Genomic DNA, 21,890 nt, shown 5'->3' with positions numbered 1-21,890 from the left:
GCTGGACTGTGGAGGTAGCCATCAGAAAACAGTTTACCTTGAAAAAGGAATTTATAATTCTTGACATGCAGAGGAGTGAAATGAGCAAGAGATTTGGAATTAGCATGTGGCCATCTGTGGGCTGTTTGTTTCTGGGTGATTCACTTAGCAAGTTTCCTAACCTGTAAAAAGAGAGTGATAAGAGCTTGCTGCCCGTCTCCCGGGGTTTTCTGTGATAACATAAGGGAAAGTGCTTCATATATGTTAGTTACTGTGGCCTTAATGTGCAGTTGATAAAAAGGCCCTGGGGACTCTTCAACCTTTCAAGACAGCTGCTGAGCATGCTGAGCAAAGCCTGGTGGTGCAGTGCAGTGAGAGAGAGCAGCCCTGTCTCCTACAGAGTGGGTGGGGGTTCTCACAGGGGATTCATTTCTCAGGTCACAAGAACAAATGGGATAACACTGATGCTTTCTTAGAACTTCCAGATTATAACAAAGAAGATGACTGGGGCGAAATCCAAACCTTCTTTTCATTTTGCTGCCTTGCCATAAAGCACACAGAGATTATTTTTCCATAGATCCCCCACAGGAGAGGGGGCAGTCCCATTGTGTAGCTCCTCAGTCTTATCTTTCCATTTTCTGATAAATTCAGAATGCTTATAAAAAGAACCCCTCCATTAAAATTTCCCAGCACAGATGAATAAACTGTCAAACTGTTACAGAACCAATTTCCCTTTTAATATTTCCAGGAAAAGGGAAACATAAATTCTGCAGAAGTCATTTAAAGTCATAAACCTTAAAAATGTTTGCAGTGTGTTCTGCTGATTGAAGTGTTCCAGCTGACTTAGGCCACGCCACTACCACAACACGGCTCTGCAGCGCCAGGGAAATGGCACTTCTGAACACTTTCCAAGTGACACTGCAAGGAAAAAGGTTCCTTTTCCTTCATGGCATTCATTTCTTAAGTAAATCTTTTGATTCTGGAGTCAAGAACAAATGGGATCTCTGCTTTTTGAGATTAGTTATCAGCAGGGGATTTTGTTTAATACACATCAAAAGCACACTGTAGCCGGGTGTAGTGGCTTACGCCTGTAATCCAAGCACTCTGGAGGCCAAGGTGGGCGGATCACCTGAGGTCAGGAGTTCAAGACCAGCCTGATCAACATGGTGAAACCCCGTCTTTTTTTAAAAAAAAAAAAAAAAAAAAAAAAAAAAGCACATTGTTCTTCCCTGGGGCCTGTATCTTAGAGGTCCAGAGTATGTTCCATTCTGAGAGCCCCCTCCTGGGTGCCCCTTCCTGGGGAGCTGGTGCAGAGTCTGGCTCTAAAGCTCATTCTCCACTCTGCTCTAGGAAAAGGTATCTTACAAATAGATATTTACATATAGACCATTTACAAATAGATATTTCCCTTTATTTCCCCATCAAAGATTCATGGTAGCTGGAAGGGACAGGGACCATTGGGAACGGACACATCAGGGTGGGACACTGTTTACCAAATTAGGATGCGCGTTTCCTGGATTGGGCCGCTGGGCCCCTGCCCTCCTGGAGGAGGAAGGAACAAAAAGGCAGCTGCAGAAGCAGGAAACCAGGAGAATGCAGGCTGACCTGTTGAGAACCGTGGGGGCAGGAGCCAGGAGTAGAGATAACTGGAAAGTGCATGGGAAGGAAGGGAGAGAGAAGTCGTGTGGAAAAGACAGTTAGAAAGCAAAGGAGGGAAGAAAGCTTCCAGCATAGAAGAATGCAGCTCAGGGGCTCCGAAAGGCATCTTCCTGCAGAAAAACTTGGCAGGGTGAAGAGCGGCCCCTACAATCTTAACAGGCGGGGAGCTGCCAGGAGCACACCTTGGTCCTCTGTATACATTGGACCTCTTTGTCAGCTGAGAAAACACCCTCTGCTAGCACCACCATGGGACAAAAATGCCTCAGTATTCCACACCATCCAAGGAGAGGTTATGTTACTTTTTCTCCCCTTCCATTCCTATCCCTCTCCCAACTCATGAATTCCAACTTAGGGAATTCCAGGGCAGCTCAATGTGCTAGAGAAAAACTTTGTCTATCTATCTCCCTCATTCTGTGGCTTGGGCTTACGTGTCCCTTCCCCAGAGCAATCTCCCTGAGCTCCCAGGCCTAGGTCAGGTCCTGGGGTTGCACACTCCATCATGTCCTAAATTCTTTTTTTTTTTTTTGAGATGGAGTTTCGCTCTTGTTACCCAGGCTGGAGTGCAATGGCGCGATCTCGGCTCACCGCAACCTCCGCCACCTGGGTTCAGGCAATTCTCCTGCCTCAGCCTCCTGAGTAGCTGGGATTACAGGCACGCACCACCATGCCCAGCTAATTTTCTGTATTTTTAGTAGAGACGGGGTTTCACCATGTTGACCAGGATGATCTCGATCTCTTGACCTCGTGATCCACCTGCCTCGGCCTCCCAAAGTGCTGGGATTACAGGTGTGAGCCACCGCGCCCGGCGGCTGAATTCTTCCTCCATTACACTGTTACAACTACAGCTACTTATTTGTGTAATTAGATATTTAATGTACGTCTCAGCTGGGTGCTCATGCCTGTAATCCCAGCACTTTGGGAGGTTGAGGCAGGAGGACCACTTGAGGCCAGGAGTTTCAGATCAGCCTGGGCAACATGGCAAAACCTTGTCTCTATAAATAATTTTAAAATAGCTGGGCACAGTGGCTCAGCCTGTAATCCCAGCACTTGGGAGGCTGGGATGGGCAGATCACGAGGTCAGGAGATCAAGATCATCCTGGCTAACACAGTGAAACCCCATCTCTACTAAAAATACAAAAAATTAGCCAGGCATGGTGGAACATGCCTGTCCCAGCTACTTGGGAGGCTGAGGCAGGAGAATCCCTTGAACCCAGGAGGCAGAGGTTGCAGTGAGCCAAGATCGTGCCACTGTACTTCAGCCTGGGTGACAGAGTGAGACTCCAGCTCAAAAATTAATTAATAAATAAGTACATACATAAATAATAAGCCAGGCATGGTGGTGCACACCTGTAGTCCCAGTTACTCGTGAGGCTAAGGCAAGAGGATCACCTAAGCCCAGGAGTACGAGGTTAGAGTAAGCTGTGATCACATCACTGCACTACAGCCTGGAGGACAGAGCAAGACCCTGTCTCTAAAACGTAAATAAATAAAAATATCTCTCACCGGCCAAAGTGTGAGCCCCCAGAGCACACTGTGTTTATCTTGGCCTTTGTTGAAAACTCATTACCAGCACAGCACCTGGTATATGTAGTAACACAGAATGAACACTTGAAGGTGAATGAATGAATTCTAATGATTCCTCTAGAGGAGTGACAGAGGAGCAGACTTACTGCACAGCTTCTTCTGGAACACGGAGGTCAGCGTCTCGATCTGGCTGAAATTGGCCACTAGGAAGACATGGTCCTCGTGGGGCTCACTCCCAATGGCCTTCAATGTGTTGAAGTCTACCTGGCCCACACCAATGGCAAAGATTAGGATGCCCGTGTTCCGTGCCTTAGCAGCCACCTCGGCCACGGAGTCCTGAGGTCTCCCGTCCGTCACGATCATTATGACCCGAGGCACATTCTCCCTCAGGGGCCGGGCCCCCTCTGCTTCTGAGAACGCGATGTTCAGGGCGTACTGGATGGCCAGCCCCGTCATGGTGCCTGTGGACAGATGCCGCATCCTCCTGACAGCGCGCTCCACCTCGGACTTCCTCTTGAAGGTCTTGAGGGAGAACTCATTCTTGACAGTGCTGCCGTATTGGAGCAGGCCCACTCGGGTGACGTCAGGACCAATGTCCAAGAATTGCAAGATGTCCATGATGAACTCCTTGACCTTTGCATAGTCATGGGTATTGACACTGCGGGAGCTGTCAATGATGAAAACCAGGTCTGCCCGCTTGTTCTCACAGGAGCTCTCTAGGGAAAGAGGAGAAGTCAAACACATTAGAAGAGAGGCCGGGCACAGTGGCTCACGCCTGTAATCCCAGCACTTTGGGAGGCTGAGGTGGTGGATCACCTGAAGTCAGGAGTTCAAGACCAGCCTGGTCAACATGGTAAAATACAAAAATTAGGCTAGGCGCAGTGGCTCATGCCTGTAATCCCAGCACTTTGCGAAGCTGAGGTGGGCAGATCATGGGGTCAGGAGATCAAGACCATCCTGGCTAACACAGTGAAACGCTGTCTTTACTAAAAATGCAAAAAATTAGCCAGGCATGGTGGCACATACCTGTAGTCTCAGCTACTCAGAAGCCTGAGGCAGAAGAATCGATTGAACCTGGGAGACAGAGGTTGCAGCGAGCTGAGATTGCTCCACTGCACTCCAGGCTGGTGACAGAACAAGATTCTGTCTCAAAAAACAATACAAAAAGTAGCTGGATGCGGTGGTGCGTACCTGTAGTCCAGCTACTTGGGAGGCTGAGGCAAAAGAATCACTTGAACCTGGGAGGTGGAGGTAGCAATGAGCTGAGATTGCTCCACTGCACTCCAGCCTGGCGACAGAGTGAGACTCTGTCCCAAATAAATAAATGGCGCCAATGCAGCTTTTAGGTAGTCAAACACCTGATCAGGGTCAAAATTATTATTATTTTTTAACCGCATGGCACATAAGCTTGGCTGGGCATTACAAAGAATATAACAAAAGCTTAGGACAGGGTCCAAAGTCAAGGAGCTTCCAGTCTACCTGGGGAGACTTAACTAATAAAACCATGAAAGAATAACTGGCATGAAAATTGTGTGGTCCTGACAATAGCTGATAAGAGAATAGGGATATGAGCGGGCTGCGGTCAAGGCGATGAGACGTGGGCAGACCTTAACGACGTGTGGTGTTTTGTTGGATTAGAGAGAAGGAACACATGGAGCAGATGACATGAACCAAAGCCCAAGATGGAATCAACGTGGTGGGTAAGAGAGTAAGTGAGGAGACCTTGTAGTAGAGGGAATACTAGGAGTTGCAGGCAGAAATTAGTTGGAGAGATGGCCTGAAGCCAGCTAAAAAAGAGCATTAGGCCGGGTGCAGTGGCTCACACCTGTAATCCCAGCATTCTGGGAGGTCGAGGTGGGTGGATCGCATGAGGTCAGCAGTTCAAGACCTAGCTTGCCAACATAGTGAAACCCTATCTCTACTAAAAATACAAAAAATTAACTGGGCATAGTGGCAGGCGCCTATAATCTCAGCTACCTGGGAGGCTGAGGCAAAAGAATCACTTGAACCCGGGAGGCAGAGGTTGCAATGAGCTGAGATCACACCATTGCACTCCAGCCTGGGCAATAAGAGCAAAACTCCATCTCAAAAAAAAAAAAAAAAAAAAAAAAGACCTTTACATTCAGACTGAGAAATTTGTACATGATGCCACCAGTGAGGGGCATCTTAGCATCATATTAGGTAGCTTACCTCTCCCATAGGGAAGTTACATAATGAAAAGTCAACAGAGTTTGGCAGTGGTTTGCAAGACAGATGGGCTACACAATTTCTGGACTAATCTGGTCGAGGGGGGACTCATATCTAATCCTAGGAGACAGTAGTGGAAATGGAGAAAAGGGGACCTAAGAAATATTTCAACAAAGGACACAGTTAAACTGGAAAAAGGCAAATATTAAATCTTTCCCTTACCACAATGACTACCATACTTACACCTTAAGCATCTAAGCAAGAAGGCTGTAAAAGGTTTGAGTTCATAGACAAAACTCATCCCTTTCGTGTTTCTAGCAAGAGGATGATATCAGATGAGATGAGAGGCCTCCTGCCTCAGTGGGTGGAGGCTGGGCATTCCTGTGGAGTTTCTCAGATATTCTGAGCTACTGCCTTTCACCAGGGTGAGCCCCCTCCCCCTGCCACCCCGCCCCACCCCCGCCTTCACTGTTCTCTCACCCCTTCCTAGACTTTGCAGCTGAATCAGGATTTGAAAGGGATTAGAAAAGGGTTCCCAAATGCTTGTCCTAAATCCCAATCACCACAGCTGCAAGAAAGAGAGAGAAAGCCAAAAATGAAACAGTGAAGCCAGTCATAAAAATGAGAAGTGGGAAAGGCCTGTGAGGTCATCCTGTCCAGGCCAGCTCGCCAGGCGGTGACTCGTCCCTGAGTGCCTGCACACACACCTCATCCTTGCCGCCTCGCAAGTCTAATGATTTTAGGGGAGGAGGCACCCCAAACACCAGTAGCCTGGCAGGAAACCAATCTTCTGCCATACCCATGAATAACCCGGGGGGCTGGGTGAGTCCTGGGTGAGTGTCTCAAAACAGAGGCCCCAGAAACTGCCTTTGAGGGCTTAGCGATAAAATCTATATGAAACCTAACATTTGCAGGATGTTTTAACATCTTTTTTTCAGGAGCACTTTGTCATTTGATTTTCAGAGCAAGTTTTTGAGAAAGGAGCGAGGAGCATCATACCCACTGCATAGATGAGAACATGGGAGCACTGGGAGTTTGAAATCTTTCATAATTTAGAAAAAGAAAAAATTAGGCTGGGCACGGTGGCTCATGCCTATAATCCCAGCACTTTGGGAGGCCAAGGCAGGTGGATCATGAGATCAGGAGATGGAGATCTCGCAGACTAACATGGTGAAACCTCATCTCTACTAAAAATACAAAAAAAAAAAAAAAAAAATTAGCCAGACATGGTGGCACGTGCCTGTAGTCCCAGCTACTTGGGAGGCTGAGGCAGGAGAATCGCTTGAACTCAGGAGGTGGGGGTTGCAGTGAGCCGAGATTGCACCATTACACTACAGACTGGGCGACAGAGTGAGATTCGGTCTCAAAAAAAAGAAAGAAAAAAGAAAAAATATATACAGAGGTGCCACCAATATCCACCTCATTGGGTAGCTGTAAGAATTTAAGGAAATGATGTAATGAAAGAGCCAGCAAGTGGGAACCCCTGACATTGCTGGCTGCATGCACAGCCTCTCCCTGCCCACCCCTCCATCAGCCCTCACTCGTGTCCAGCCCGAGGCCGGTTAGGGGCAGGGCTACAGCTATGGCTGTGTGGTTGGTGTTGCACACAGGCGCCTGCCCAAGGAGGCGAGAAGAATCGAAATGAGCCTAGGGGCTGAACCTACCCTGAGAGGCACCCGAAGGCTCCTATGGTTTAGCATATAGTCCTGGGTTGGGGCAGTGGATGATGGATCTGCAGATCCCAAGGAGGACAAGAGGGAGCATTCCCAGGACCCAGCCAGGCCCCTCTGCAAGAGCCGCCCCTGCCCTGCCCTTCAAGTCTGAAGTTACTGCAGGGAGAATGTCACCCAATAATCTTTACCAGCCGAGGAGAAGAGGCGCCAGGCTTAGCCCCTGCCATGGAGGAGGATATTAATTCAGGCATCTTTGAAGGGAGGAAAATTCACACAAGACTCGCACTCTGAGAATTCTCTTCCTTCGGAGATCTTTGGAAGTAGGGGAACCTCCTTGGATTGGTCCTTTTATTATGGGTCTTAGTCATGGGCAAGCATCACAATCAATTTAAAGGGAAGCCTGGAAGTTCCATGGAGAATTGTGTGCTAAATTGGATTCTTTCCCTTGTAATCAAATGGGTAGTTTCCACCACACTTGCACATTTACAAAAACACCACAAAGCTTCAAAATGTTGTTGGAGGTTCCAAGAAAGCAGTAATTCTGAGTTGAAAACACCAAGTCCTGGCAGCCCAAGTGACTGAATTTTCTTCACAATGTCTCCTTGGGTCCCTTGAGGGCTCAGAACCACAGTTTCATCGTTTGTCCCTGGAAGGGATAGTTCAGTGGTTCTCCAAGTCGAGGGTACATCTCATTTCTCCAGAGGACTTGTTAAGAACCAAGACCAGTGCACCACAACCCCAGAGCTTCTGATTCAGTGGGTTTCCCTTTCTAACAAATTCCCTGGTGAAGTCACTGTTACTGGGCTAGGGACACACACGAGTCCAAGAAACAGAGAGATCTCTGGAGAAAAGAAGTTTTATAAAGTCTTGTCCTCACTATCTCACTGGGAATTCCCCAAGGTTAGGAAACTAGTCTCATTTATCTTTGTAGGCATCAGTTGGAAACACAGTCTTCAGTCAACATCTGTGGAATTAAATGGAATTCTGGTGGAAGCAAGTCTTCAGGTGAAAGAGACTGAATCAGAGCAGTTAGTTCAAGATGATGACAAACACAAAGCCAAAAGTTCTAGAGAAGGTGTGGTCCTTCTAATGGAGTCAGAGACTCTGGGACCCAAACCTTTGCCATTTTATGAGGGAGCATAACCACTTTTGAAGTTTGATTCATGGAATTATAGACTAGTAGAATCTTAAAGGTGGAGGGGTCTCAACAGAGTCCAAGTCACCCACTTTATAGAAAGGAAAACTGGGCCAGGCGCGGTGGCTCAAGCCTGTAATCCCAGCACTTTGGGAGGCCGAGGCGGGTGGATCACGAGGTCAAGAGATCGAGACCATCCTGGTCAACATGGTGAAACCCCGTCTCTACTAATATAAAAAATTAGCTGGGCACGGTGGCGCGTGCCTGTAATCCCAGCTACTCAGGAGGCTGAGGCAGGAGAATTGCCTGAACCCAGGAGGCGGAGGTTGCGGTGAGCCGAGATTGCGCCATTGCACTCCAGCCTGGGTATCAAGAGCAAAACTCCGTCTCAAAAAAAAAAAAAAAAAAAAAAAAAAAAGAAAGGAAAACTGAGGCTCAGAGAGTTGATTATCTCTGCAAGTCCCTCATGGTTCCCCATGGTTAGACCTGATGCCCTTTCCATCATCTGATGGCAGGTACCCTTAGGAAATTATCAATACAGCCAGCATTATGATAGGAGCTTTGCAAATACCTGGGAACACCCTAAAACATTTGCTGTGAAAAGCCTCACAGCTTCTCTACATGGGAACTGTTGAGAGATGTTTCCAGAAAATGAACTTCCTTTGTGTGCGTTCTTCTTATGCTGACAATTGGTTCTGATAAAAGACCTCCTTGTCCCTTGGCCTGGCAGAAGAACACACAATGCCTCTCATGACAGGATTTTCAGTCACAGTTGGAAGAGAGTTTATGGAGCCATAATAAAATGCCATCCCTCTGACCATAAAGTGATGATCTGGACTCTGTTAACAGCTCTTCTGGTATGTCAGCTTGACTCCAAAGTCCATGTATTGGGCAAATGAGTGCCTTTTACCCTTCCAGAGAAAGGGAACTGAGCCAGGACAATTTAAGCAACATTCCTACTTCAGCAGAATGACAAGGTACAACCTCAGAACTATTTCCTCCTCTCAAGATTGCAGCCTTGTCACTAATCAGCCTCGCCCCCATTCTGACTAAATTCAATCACAGCCATGTAATCATACTGTAAATATTTGGTGCCATCTGCCTAGGGAAGTTAGGACACATTTGGAGAAGGAATGGATATGAATTTTACCCTCCTTGACAAGGGTAAAATCATTTCATCTGGAGACTAAAGGGGGCTCTGAAATCCTAAGTGAAACAGTATTAGAGTCCTCTGACCCCGAGCAAGCCCGGCCTCTGTCCAAATGATCTTAAGCCTCTCAACCTGTTTGACCCTCAGTCTCTTCTGCAAAGTAGGGATAATACCTTACAATACTGTTGTGAGACTCAAAAGAGAAAATAATCATAATTTATAGCTAATATTTATTGAGGACTTAATTAGCGCCAGGCCTTGTTTGAATACTTTACAGTGTTGGCTTGTTTATTCTTCATACACACCTTAGAAAGTAGGTGTTGTTATGGTTCTTCTTTAACAGGTGAGGATAGTGAGTCTAGAGAGGTTAGAAAACTTGCTTGAGTTCTCCTACCTAGTGTTAAAGCGAACTAAATATGGCCTGAGAAGGACTCCGTACTTCTATATTTGAGTCCTTGTGGAAAAACTGCAACCAAGTTTAGTAAGTAGACAAGATTAAAAGCCTAACTTAGGAGTATCACCTGTAACAACAGCTGAGTTTTAGCCAATCCAGCAGTCATACTTCTAACATTCATACACTGCTGAGGGTTCAAACTGTGTTCAAATAAGGCAAATGCCAGCCTCTAAGCAATCCAGCCGTTCTGTGCCTCACTTTTGATTTCTGTACGTCATTTCCTGTTTTTTGTCTATAAATCTTCTTCTACCACGTGGCTATACTGGAGTCTCTGGGAATCTGCTATGATTCTGGGGGCTGTCCAATTCCCAAATCATTCATTGCTCAATTAAACTCCTTTAAATTTAATTTGGTTGAATTTTTTTTTTTTTTTTTTTTTTGGTCACTAGGAAGTAGAGGAGCTGGGATCCGAACCCATTGTGATGGCTCCGTAGCCCACACTCTTGACCACCAAGCTATACTCAAAATGAGTATGGAAGGATTTTGTGCCTTTAGATCTGCCATTTCCAGAACACTCAAGACACACAAGACTCACTGGCTCTCTGGGGTCAGTTCTTTTTCCTTGCCTGGATTCAGGGCCTAAGAGCTATGGTCCAAACTTGCCTAACTCCTGCCAAGTGAAAAAAACAAAAAAAACACTTAATAATATGATAAAAACAGATGCTTGCCTTCCTGGATAGCTGCAGTCAGCAGCAGTCCAGTAAATCAAGCCGCTGGTGGTTCCCATTCTTGCTCCACGATAAGCACTCATGGAGAGCTCAGTAGGAGCAAGGGCCCGGGGGAGAATGAAGGATGGGACAGGTGTGACAGAAAGAAAAAGGTCACCGATCTTTGAGGGGCTGTTGGGAATAGACGGACTACAGTCTGGACATCAGGCAAATACCCAGGAAATGGATTTCAGAAAAATGTGACGCTCCATATCAATTCCCAGCAAAGTTCCCACGAGCAGATGGTTTGTGGGCACTTAACAAGAGAACTGTGAAAAATGTAATGATACAAGTGAAAAAAAAAACTGTAACAGTTTCTAGGACAGTGGAAGAGTGAAGGGATTAGGGAACTAGAGTATGATTTCCAGGCAGCACTAAGGCCTACTTGAAGGCTGCTATTATGAAATTTACATGAGACCAATCCACGTGGCTTTATGTTTTGCTGTAGCCACGTTCAGCTACACAGATATGGGGGAAAGGCTGGCAAAAGTTGGATTTAACCAGGGTTATCATGTAGCCAAGTGAGAATGATGAATCAGGAAAGGGGCAAAGGTAGTTGACAGTGACTACAGTGATTCCCTATGGAATTAAATCTGGGGAAGCAGGGAACAGAGGAACTGAGGTGAAGGACGGTGAAAAGATAGTAGGATCAATGAACTGAAAGTCCAGATGAGGTCACAGAATTGCTGGAGTTGGAATACTAGTAGGGGTGAGCTGGGAAGATAGGAGGTTTAAATTGAATTTATGGCAGGATTAAAGTTACTGTAATTACGGGGTCAAGATAAGAGAATAGGGTGGTTGAGATCTAGCCTGGAACGGTACCTCATGCTTGTAATCCCAGTACTTTGGGAGGCCAAAGTGGGTGGATCACTTGAGGTTAGGAGTTCGAGACCAGCCTGGCAAACATGGTGAAACCCTCTCTCTGCTAAATATACAAAAATTAGCCAGGTGTGGTGGCAGGCACCTGTTATCCCAACTTGGGAGTCTGAGGCAGGATAATGGCTTAAACCCGGGAGGCTAGATGCAGCAGTGAGCCAAGATTGTGCCACTGCACTCCCATCTGGGAAACAGAGAGAGGCTCCGTCTCAAAAAGAAAATTAAAAAAAAAAAAAAAAAACACGAGAGATAGAGAGAGAGAGAGAGAGAGAGAAATGAGTGGTCTGGTGGAAGGCAAGAATTTTGGAGAAAAGAATCTCAAAACTATTAAAGGATGATTCATGATAATTATGACAAGAGTAATGCTGGACAGAGTAGCAGTAAGCCAAGAGCTAAAACTGTTCTTAGAACTAGGAATAACCAGAGAATTTTTAAAAATTACCTAAGGGTGACCCAAAACACTATAAAATATGATTAAAAACATGATTAAAATTTTCTAAAGGGACAGAGAAAAAAACTAGCTCACGAAGAGTTTCAAAGGGACATTGGGGAGAAAAATTAAAGCTGTTTTATGATGAGCGAAGAACAGAGAGAGAGAGAGAGAGAGAGAGAGAGAGAGACAGCAAGCCACGATCATAATGAGCCAGCAGGAGTTTAAGAAAGAAAAAAAAAAATCAGGGCATGCAAAATGTATGTTTATTCCTAGATGGAACAGATCAAGAGGATCCAGAGAACTCTATAGTATGGATCTCAGCAAGGCAAATGACTGACCCTAATGAGGCAGATTCCCTGTATACAGAACAATCAGGTAGAACTGTTAGGTAGAGCCAGTCATTCAACAAATGCTTAATGACTACCTATTGTGTGTCAGGCCCTGGGGATACAAGGAAGGAAAAGACCCCCACCTGAAAGAGACACAAATAATAATGTGACACAATGAAGCAGGCAGACCAAAAAGATGCAGAGTGCTGTTGTTGATAAATATAAACATATCAAGCCAGTCTGGAAGGAGGTCTTTAATGATATGTGCTAAGAGAGAGAAGGACAGTGAGGAAATGGTTGACTATCCCTTAGTAGAAAAGGAAAGAGGGAATAGCTGACTATCCCTGAGTAGAGAAGGAGAGAGGGAATGGCTGTGGTTGACTATCCCTTAGCAGAGGAGAGAAGGAATGGTTGACTATCCCTTGGTAGAGAAGGAGAGAGGGAATGGTTGACTATCCCTTGGTAGAGAAGGAGAGACAGGGAATGGTTGACTATCTCATGCTCTATGGCAAGTTTAGCAATGCCATTATTTTCAGTCCCTGGCAGACATTATTAATCAATTATGGCCCTGTCCCCCTCAGCCTGGCTTTTTTTTTTCTTTTTCTTTTTTCTTTTTTTGAACTAAATATTCTTGGGACTTTTTTTTTCTGGATTCTTTCAACATGGCACTTCGAGTACCGATAAACAATCTGTGAGAACTGGCACATGAAATAGAATCTTTCTGCCAACCTAGTTTTAGAGCCTGGTGCTCTGCAACAAAGATTGAAGTATTCAATTTTACCCATGTCTGAAAAACTGAATAAACTAGCTAATCACATGAGACACTGAAAGATTACAAGTGCTAACATTCTTCTTCAGTGAGAAATAAGGGCAGGCAGACAAGGCTGGCCATGTGAAGGGTCAGCACCTGAGCTTCCAGGTAAAGCCACATTCATGATCAAGGGCTGCCAGGTGGGCATGGGGTCAGAGCAAAGCAAACAGAAAGATTGTAAGAGAGAATTCTCATCAAACCGTGAGAGCCGTATGGATCCTCCACTATAAGAATATAAAACAGGCCAGGCACGGTGGCTCACACCTGTAATCCCAGCACTTTGGGAGGCCAAGGCCTGTGGATCACCTGAGGTCGGGAGTTCAAGATCAGCCTGGCCAACATGGTGAAACCCTGTCTCTACTAAAAATACAAAAAATTAGCTGGGCCTGGTGGCAGATGCCTGTAATCCCAGCTACTCGGGAGGCTGAGGCAGGAGAATCACTTGAACCCAGGAGTGGAGGGTGCGGTAAGCTGCGATTGCACCACTACACTCCAACCTGGGCAACAAAAACAAAACTCCGTCTTTAAAAAAAAAAAAAGGCCGGGCACGTTGGCTCACACCTGTAATCTCAGCACTTTGGGAGGCCCAGGCAGGTGGATCACAAGGTCAGGAGTTTGAGACCAGCCTGGCCAACATGGTGAAACCCCATCTCTACCAAAAATACAAAAAAATTAGCCAAGCCTGGTGGCAGATACCTATAATCCCAGCTACTTGGGAGGCTAAGGCAAGAGAATTACTTTAACCAAGGAGGTAGAGGTTGCAGTGAGCCGAGATCATGCTACTGCACTCCAGACTCTGTCTTGGGAAAAAAAAATATATATATATAGAATTAGCACATCAGAATACAAGGAAATTGCATCTGATAAGCCAGCAGGCCCCAACCTTTTTGGTACCAGGGACTGGTTTCATGGAAGACAATTTTTCCAGGGACAGAATGGGGATTGCTTCATCTCAGATCATCAACCATTAATTAGCTTCTCACAAGGAGTGCACAACTTAGATTCCTTGCACATACAGTTCACAATAGAGTTTGCACTCCTGTGAGAATTGAATGTCACCACTGATCTCACAGGAGGTGGGCTCAGGCGGTAATGCTTGCCTGTTGTTCACTTCCTCTGTGCGGCCTGGTTCCTAACAGGCACGGACTGATATTGGTCCACAGTCTGGAGCTTAGGAACCCCGGCTATAAGCATTTGATTTACGAGACTTGAACTACATGGGCTTGTCAAATCGGACACAGAGACAGATGGACTGACAGCAAAGATGACAATGCAACACGGCCCTGGGATCCCACCCACAGACACCTGAGATGCGGCCCCTGAGCCCCCTCAGGTGCTTCTGTCCCTGCGTGCCTCCAGACTGTGACCAGCTCTCAGTGCTTAAGGGTAATTGAAAGGATATTTCAGACGTAATTTAGGCTATCTTTGTTTTTTACCCCAGTGTGACTTCCCCCGCATCACCTGCATTTAGGGCACTTGATTAGGGCACCATGGTCCTTGGCCAGGAAATAATCAATTCTTCCCTCTCCAATTCCCTTATTAGTCAGCCGCCAGCTGCGACATTGCATCAGCCTGACAGTGTAGAATGCAGTTGATGAGCTAGGGCTCTCTTTGACTCAGTCGTGCTCTATTCGTATTTTCTGAAAGAACCACTGGGGAATATTCTGAAAACTCGCTTCTACTATATTAGGGAGACACCCTAAACTACTTAATGGATCTAAGACATATCGTGAACTCATTAGCAAATCATTTCCCACTTAGTAACATTTTCCAAACATTTCTGCAAATTCTGGAGGCATCTGTGGCTCTCCCTACACCACTGCATACAAGGCTGGCAGGAACCGCTAATAAGCTGAATAAGAGGCCGGGAAAGGGTTTCTGAGGGCTGGAATAATGAGTAGGGACTGATAAGATGAAGTGTAACGGTAAAAATGTCAAGCCCTGCATATAGGGTATGAAATCAACTGTATAAACCAAAGCAAGGGAGACAGCTGGTCACATGATAAAATCTGGAGCCAAGATGGCAAGTCCAAGCCTTGCATGTCACCCCCATGTCCCCAGCCCTGGCACCTGTGGCCAACACCCCTAATCAGTCCTGGTTTCAGAATCAAAGCTCATCCACAAGATTCCTCTTGACACAGCACCCCAAGTTCTCATCACCCATAGACTAGAGGGAGCTTATGAAAAGAAACTGATTTGTCCTCTAGATGTCACTTTCCAGTCACTCCCATTAGACTCCTCCCAACCTATGCCCCAGTCATCTCATCAACGGCTTTCCCAGAGAGAATCTCCTGACAAAAATGGACCTTAATCTTCCTCTTTCTGCCAGAACTTTCCCATGAATGAGTATTTTGGTGAGTTTCATTGATTTGATTCCCACAAGCCAGAAATGACAGCTTTTAATTCCCAGTATCGGGCTGGGCACGGTGGCTTATGCCTATAATCCCAGCACTTTGAGAGGCCGAGGCGAGTGGATCTCCTGAGTTCCGGAGTTTGAAACCAGCCTGGTTAACGTGGCGAAACCCCATTTCTACTAAAAATGCAAAAATTAGCTGGGTGTGGTGGGGCACCCCTATAATCCCAGCTACTCAGGAGGCTGAGGCAGGAGAATCCCTTGAACCCAGTAGGCAGAGGTTGCAGTGAGCCGAGATCATGCCACTGCACTCCAGCCTGGGTGACAGAGCGAAACTCTGTCTCATAAATAAATAAATTCCGAGTATCCATGAGTCTCAGGGAGCAATTCCATCAGGGCAATTTCTTCAAAAGTCACCATCCTAAGGGTCACTAATGGTAAGGTTGCTGATGTTCAGGGAAGAATGAACCCATGAACTCAGACTTCTCCACTGGCCCACCACTCCCTGCCCTATACCTTATACCCCAACAATGTCAAACTGCCTGCCTGTAGTCCCTACACACCCTCTCTGCTAGGAATGCCCTCAGCTCCCTGTTCAGCTTAAGACTCAGCCCTGTGGTCCCCCATTTTGAAAACCTTTCCTTGATGGGCCACCCTCCACTGGCCTCAATGGCCTTCCTCTGAGCCCCAACACTCCCTGCTTACCTCTGTCTGAACGTCTTCCACTAGTGTCTCAGACATGCAGCTACCTGGCCACACGCAGTGTCTTCTATGAATCCCTAGTACCCGACCTAGTACCAGGTACCTGGCTGTCCTCTCTGGGTCCTTGCTTATTTCCTTTGGTGTGTACATGAGCTTCCAGGTAAGGCTTTTGAGGGGGGAGTGTGGGAGAGCAGGGAAGAGAGAGATTGCAGTTACCCTACCATGAGCTGGAATGGGCTGGGAAAGCTGGTCAGCAGAGGCATAATAAAGAACAGGTTACAGCTGAGATCCTCAACAGTCAATAACATCTGAAACAGGTGGGGACGGCTGGGCATGGCGGCTCATGCCCATAATTTCAGCACTTTGAGAGCCCGAGGTGGGTGGATCACTTGAGCTCAGGACTTCAACACCAGCCTGGCCAACATAGTGAAATTGTCTCTATTAAAAATACAAAAATTAGCTGGGCATGGTGGCAGGCACCTGTAATCCCAGCCACTTGGGAGGCTGAGGTAGGAGAATCACTTGAACCTGAGAGGCAAAGGTGCAGTGAGCTGAGATTGCACCACCATACTCCAGCTGCACCCTAGAAACGGAATCAGAATCTCTGGGGTTAAGGCCCAGGAATCTGCACTTGTAATTGCTCCAGGTGATTCTTAGGCACACAACAAATCTGAGAACTCTGTCTCTAGGGATACGTAAGCCTGAGGGACCATCTGCCAAGGGTCTAGAAAAGAAGATCGTGGCAGCGCACCCCATTCCCATGTCCTGCCACCTTCTTCCCCCAAACCAGGCGTGGCCTTGGAAATACGGCAATCATACATCCTGGAGTCTCTTATGTCTCCTGATGCGAATATTCTGTTCCAGGGTCAGATCATGTGCATGACACATATATCTGGCATTCACTTAGGTTCAGAAAATAAGAGAGGCACTGTTACCCTCCACTTGTAGATGAGGAAGCTGAGGCTCAGAGAGGTTCAATGACAAGTGCACAGTCACGAGATTAATGAGTGGTGGCGGAACAGGGTTGAAACCGCAAGTCGGTCTGACTTTAACACCTGCATTTTTAGCCACTGCTCCCGGTAGATGGCCAAGAGTGAAGAGCCCTCCTACCCTCTCCATCACCAGATAACACACTGACAGCTGAGCCTGGAATGAGACCCAGGAGATAAAGCTCAACTCAAGACACACTCCCCTAAGTGCAAATGTCCCCACTTCACTCTCTGTCCTGGGCAGTGCCCTGGGAGGCATCGCTCAGGCCCCAGAGACTCACATGCTGCACCTACTAGAGTTCACATTTTCCCTCTCAGCATCAGGTCGTGATGACAGTAAACCCAATGAGTAACAATGTGCAGTGATGTGGCCCCACAGATACTTATGGTATTTACTGGCCTTCAAGTCCCATCAATCCATAAGCCAGTTTTGAGGTCATGACTTGGACTTATTCATCTTTCAACAATGCCTGGCTCAGGGCTGGCACACAGAAGGCATTGTACCTAAGGCACCATGGGCAAAATACAATAGTTGGTGGGTACCATCAGGCCCTGGCCTCAAGAGGCTCACAGTGCAGGGGTCATTGAGACAAGTATGGGGCGATTGTAGAGCTAGGCAGGCTAAGAGGAATTATTGTTCAATAAGCACAATCTATGCTTAACCAGAACAGCCTCACTCCAGATCACACTGAACAGTCGCTATTCTTTTTTTTAATTAGTGTTTTTTAAACTTTTTAAAAACTTTTTTCTTTTTTTTGAGACTGGGTCTCACTCTGTTACCCAGGCTGGAGTGCAGTGGCACAGTTTTGGCTCACTGCAACCTCCCCTTCCCAGGCTCAGGCGCTCCTCCAACCTTAGCCTCCTGAGTAGCTGGGACCACAGGCACGCACCTCCATGCATGGCTAATTTTTTATTTTTATTTGATTTGATAGAGATTTTGATTTTGATTTGATAGAGACAGGGTTTTGCCATGTTTCCCAGGTTGGTCTCGAACTCCTGAGCTCAGGCAATCAGCCAGCCTCAGCCTCCCAAAGTGCTGAGATTACAGGTGTGAGCCACCATGCACGGCCTAGAGGTTCTACTTCTGAACAAGGGGGGATGGAGGCAATAAAGATACATAGCAGATGCACTCTACATTTTGACCAACTACCGAGGATAAAAGTAGCAAGGTACGCTCAGACAGAGGTGATTTCCCAGGTCTTCCCCCACATACACCCTGCTTTGGATGCCTGGTTGCAGAAGAAGAAAGGGGGAAAGAGAAACTGGGGTAGCCAGGCTCCCTCTCCTGCCAGAGCCGGCACAGTCTTCTCCCTGCTCTGTGTATTTTCTCTCATGGACCTACTTGTCCCAAAGAGCTGGGTAGCAAGCGGCTGATGCCATTCAAGATGCTATGCACCGTGTGCTTCTCTCAAGAATGCACGAGAAACAGGCTGAATGTCAACCTTTATTCTAACAAGTTCTTCCTGAGCAGAGCCAAAGTTCACAAACAAAAGCTGAAATTTGAGAATTGCCAGATTTTCCCTTTGTACCCTTGAATAAGCTATTACCAAGAAGGGCACTTGTGGAGCAGAGAGGGGTGAGTGTGCTGGCAGAGAAGGATGATTTAGGGATGGATTCCATCGGCCCATGGAGAGAGAATCCATCCTGGGAAGTTTTTATGCAAAATATGCTTGGCAAAGCCATGGTAAGTTTTTGCTGTTGTTTTAAGAAGGAGCTGGTGAATGGGTCTGCATCTTTGGGTAGCAATGATGCTCCCTGAAGCAGAGACCCCTGCCAGTAGGGCCCTGAGAGATCCTGGGCTCACACCAGCTCAAATTTCAGTTGTCCCTGCTAACTGTCATAAATTCCTTTAGGAACACAGCCCTCTCAGGCCCTCAGGAAGTGTGCACCAAGGAGCCAGCAAAATGGAAAGGAAAAAAAAAGGAAAGGAAAAACACGCCACATCACCCCAGTCTCCTCTAGTAAATGTTGCATGAGCTGAAAGAAAAGAGACATCGTATGAGGTTCAACAACTGTGGTTTCCAGACCCTGGACAATTTTCTTTGTGAGGGAGCCAAAAAGAAAGCTGCCCCAGTTTAGTCCTGGAGAAAACAGTTTCCAATGAATTGAATTTCCTTGCAATATAAAGCAGTTTTCTCGTCTCACTAAAAAACGCCCCTCACGTCCTCTCTCAGAGTTTGCTATACAAACAGTCTTCTTCTTAACTGATAAAGGGAAGTATAAATAAGCTGTGAAACAGTGGTTTTTATAAGTGGGAGCGCAAGGATGGGAAACATGGACACATAGAGGGGAACAGCACAGGCTGGGGCCCATCAGAGGGTGGAGGAGGGAGAGGACCAGGAACAGTAACTAACGGGTAATAGGTTTAATGCCTGGGTGATGGAATAATCTGTACAATCAGCCTCCGTGACACATGAGTTTTCCTACATAACAAACCGCACATGTACCCCTGAACTTAAAATTAAAGTTAAAAACAATAGGCCAGGTGTGGTGGCTCATGCCTGTAATCCCAGCACTTTAGGAGGCCAAGGTGGGCAGATCACTTAAGGCCAGGAGTTTGGGACCAGCCAATGTGGTGAAACCCTGTCTCTATTAAAAACACAAAAATTAGCCAAGCGTGGTAGTGCATGCCTGTTATCCAGCTACTTTGGGAGGCTGAGGCAGGAGAATCGCTTGAACCCAAGAGGTGGAGGTTGCAGTGAGCCGAGATCGCGCCACTACACTCCAGCCTGGGTGAGTGAGTGAGACTCTGTCTTGAAAAATAAAATAAAATAAAATAAAAAAAAAATAGCCAGTGATATTAAAACCTTTTATTTAAAAAATGAACTGACTGAATACATACAAAATAATGTTGATATTCTCTTTCAAACCCCCTCACTATTTCTCTTCCTTTCTCAAATTGAGAAATGAGATGTATCTTAAAATTGCAATATGTATGTGCACGCGCACACACAAACACACATACACATACACACATCCCATCCCTCGATACAAGAGAGTGCATAAAGCACCAGGAAACAAAACAGGTAATTTCTGCTCTCTGCAAAGTAAAAAACAAGCATAGGTAGGTTTTAAAAAGCAAACTGGCATTTGACCCATAGGAGCACTTGAACTGAATAAATTGCTTCATCTGCTTTCTGAGAATTCAGCAAGTGAAAGCCAGAGCAGAGCAGAGAGACCTGTGAATAGCAATGCAGGGCTGGGCTGCAAGAGAGGAGAGGAAGGAGGCGGAGGCCCCAAAACACAGCGCCTCGGGCCTTTCCCTGGAAGGAGGGAGTGCAGGTATGCAAGGAGGAAGGGGCTAGTTAGATGGCAGCGCACAAGGTTCCACACCCCTGTGCCAGCCAAGGCAAAGTTTGTCTTTGGAGACACTTCTATGCTCATTTGGTTTGGTTAAGCTGTACAAACTTTGCAGGAACCCTCTCAGTGCCGGGTGCTGCGGATGCCATATGAGAACCAATCTCAGCCTGGGAGGAGCTTACAACCCCATAGAGAAGACAGGTACATCAAGATTCATAAAAAGCAGAAGCAGGCCAGGCACACACCTATAGTCCCAGCACTTTGGGCGGCTAAGGCAGGAGGACTGCCTGAGTCTAGCAGTTGGAGACCAGCCTGTGCAACATGGTGAGACGACATCACTACCAAAAAAACAGTTTTTTAATAAGCCAAGCATGGTGGGATGCACCTGCAGTCCCTGTTACTTGGGAGGCTGAGGTGGGAGGATTGCTTGAGCCCAGGAGGTCAAGGTTGCAGTGAGCTATAATCACACTGCTGCACTCTAGCCTGCATAACTCTTTCTCTAAAAACAAAACACAACAACAACAAAAGGATGAGCGACTGGAGCCTGGAATAGATCACCAGTCCCAAGACAAGGGTGGGGGAAGGCCTCTGGACAAGGTGATGAGTATTATAATAGGATGATGTTATTATAAGGTGAGCAGGTATCAACCAGGCAGCAAGTTGGAGTGGGCATTTAGGTAAAAAGGCAGCATACGCAAAGCCTGGAGGCCAGAATAGAGTGGGATGCACACGCACCCGGGGAACCACAGGTGATATTACAAGGCTGGGTCCTAAAGAACAAGTTGGGGAAGATAGGGCCATGGGGGTGGACAGCATGTGCCTCCTACCTAAGAAGTCTGGACTTGAGGCTGGGCACAGTGGCTCACACCTGTAATCCCAGCACTTTGGGAGGCTGAGGCAAGAGGATCACTTGAGCTCAGGAGTTTGAGACCCCATCTCTACAAAATATTTTTAAAAAATAGCTGGGTGTAATGGTACAGGCCTGCAGTCCCGGCTACATGGGAGGCTGAAGCAGGAGGTTTGCTTGAGCACTGGAGGCTGAGGCTGCAGTGAGCCATTACTGTGCCATTGCACTCCAGCCTAGGCAACAGAGCAAGACCCTGTTCAAAAAAACCAAAACACTAGGTCTGGATTTCATTAGGAGAAATGAGGAGCACTGAAGGGTTTTAGATGTGCCCTTCCTACTTTAGCCATATTGTTAGGGTTCCTGACCAGACCCGACTTCAGTCTTCTCCATCCAGCCCAGCCCAAAGCCATTCTCTCCAGGCCTGCCCCCCATCCCTGCTTCTTTTCCCATCCAAGTTCCCAGGCTGCTCTCGGGTGTAAATTAATGTTTCCTTATGTACATATTAATAGAGAAGGCGCCAGAGAGAATGTTAAGGCAGCTCATTTGTCTCTGGGAGTTGAGTTTCTGCCCCTCTGTTATCTAACCCTGGACTTGATCCTGAAAGACTTTCAGGTGGTGGAGTAAATAGTTCAGGTCAACGATGGGCCCTTTCAACACATCCCCGTTTAGTGTTCAACTCCTCTACCTACTTAATCCAGCTTTCAAACGAAATAAATACCAGGCCAGATGAGGTGGCCCATGCCTGTAATCCCAGCATTTTGGGAGGCCAAGGCGGGTGAATA

At 46.7% G+C, this 21,890-nt stretch overlaps 1 protein-coding gene across 3 annotated transcripts in view; it reads right to left on the bottom strand.

Moving 5' to 3' along the window:
• The window catches only part of MATN2 (matrilin 2), a 173,369-nt gene that overhangs the window by 107,347 nt on the left and 44,132 nt on the right, over positions 1–21,890 (bottom strand). For all 3 annotated transcript variants that reach the window (XM_064384440.1, XM_064384441.1, XM_064384442.1), the window contains exon 3: positions 3,309–3,878. In XM_064384440.1, coding sequence (XP_064240510.1) covers positions 3,309–3,878 — 570 coding nt within the window. The remainder of the gene's footprint in view (positions 1–3,308; positions 3,879–21,890) is intronic.

Source organism: Aotus nancymaae, unplaced genomic scaffold, assembly GCF_030222135.1.
Source record: "Aotus nancymaae isolate 86718 unplaced genomic scaffold, 86718_ANA_hifiasm-v0.15.2.pri h1tg000036l, whole genome shotgun sequence".
Taxonomy (NCBI): Eukaryota; Metazoa; Chordata; class Mammalia; order Primates; family Aotidae; genus Aotus; species Aotus nancymaae.
Note: the sequence above shows the minus strand (reverse complement) of the source record. Positions and strands in the feature narration are given on the sequence as shown.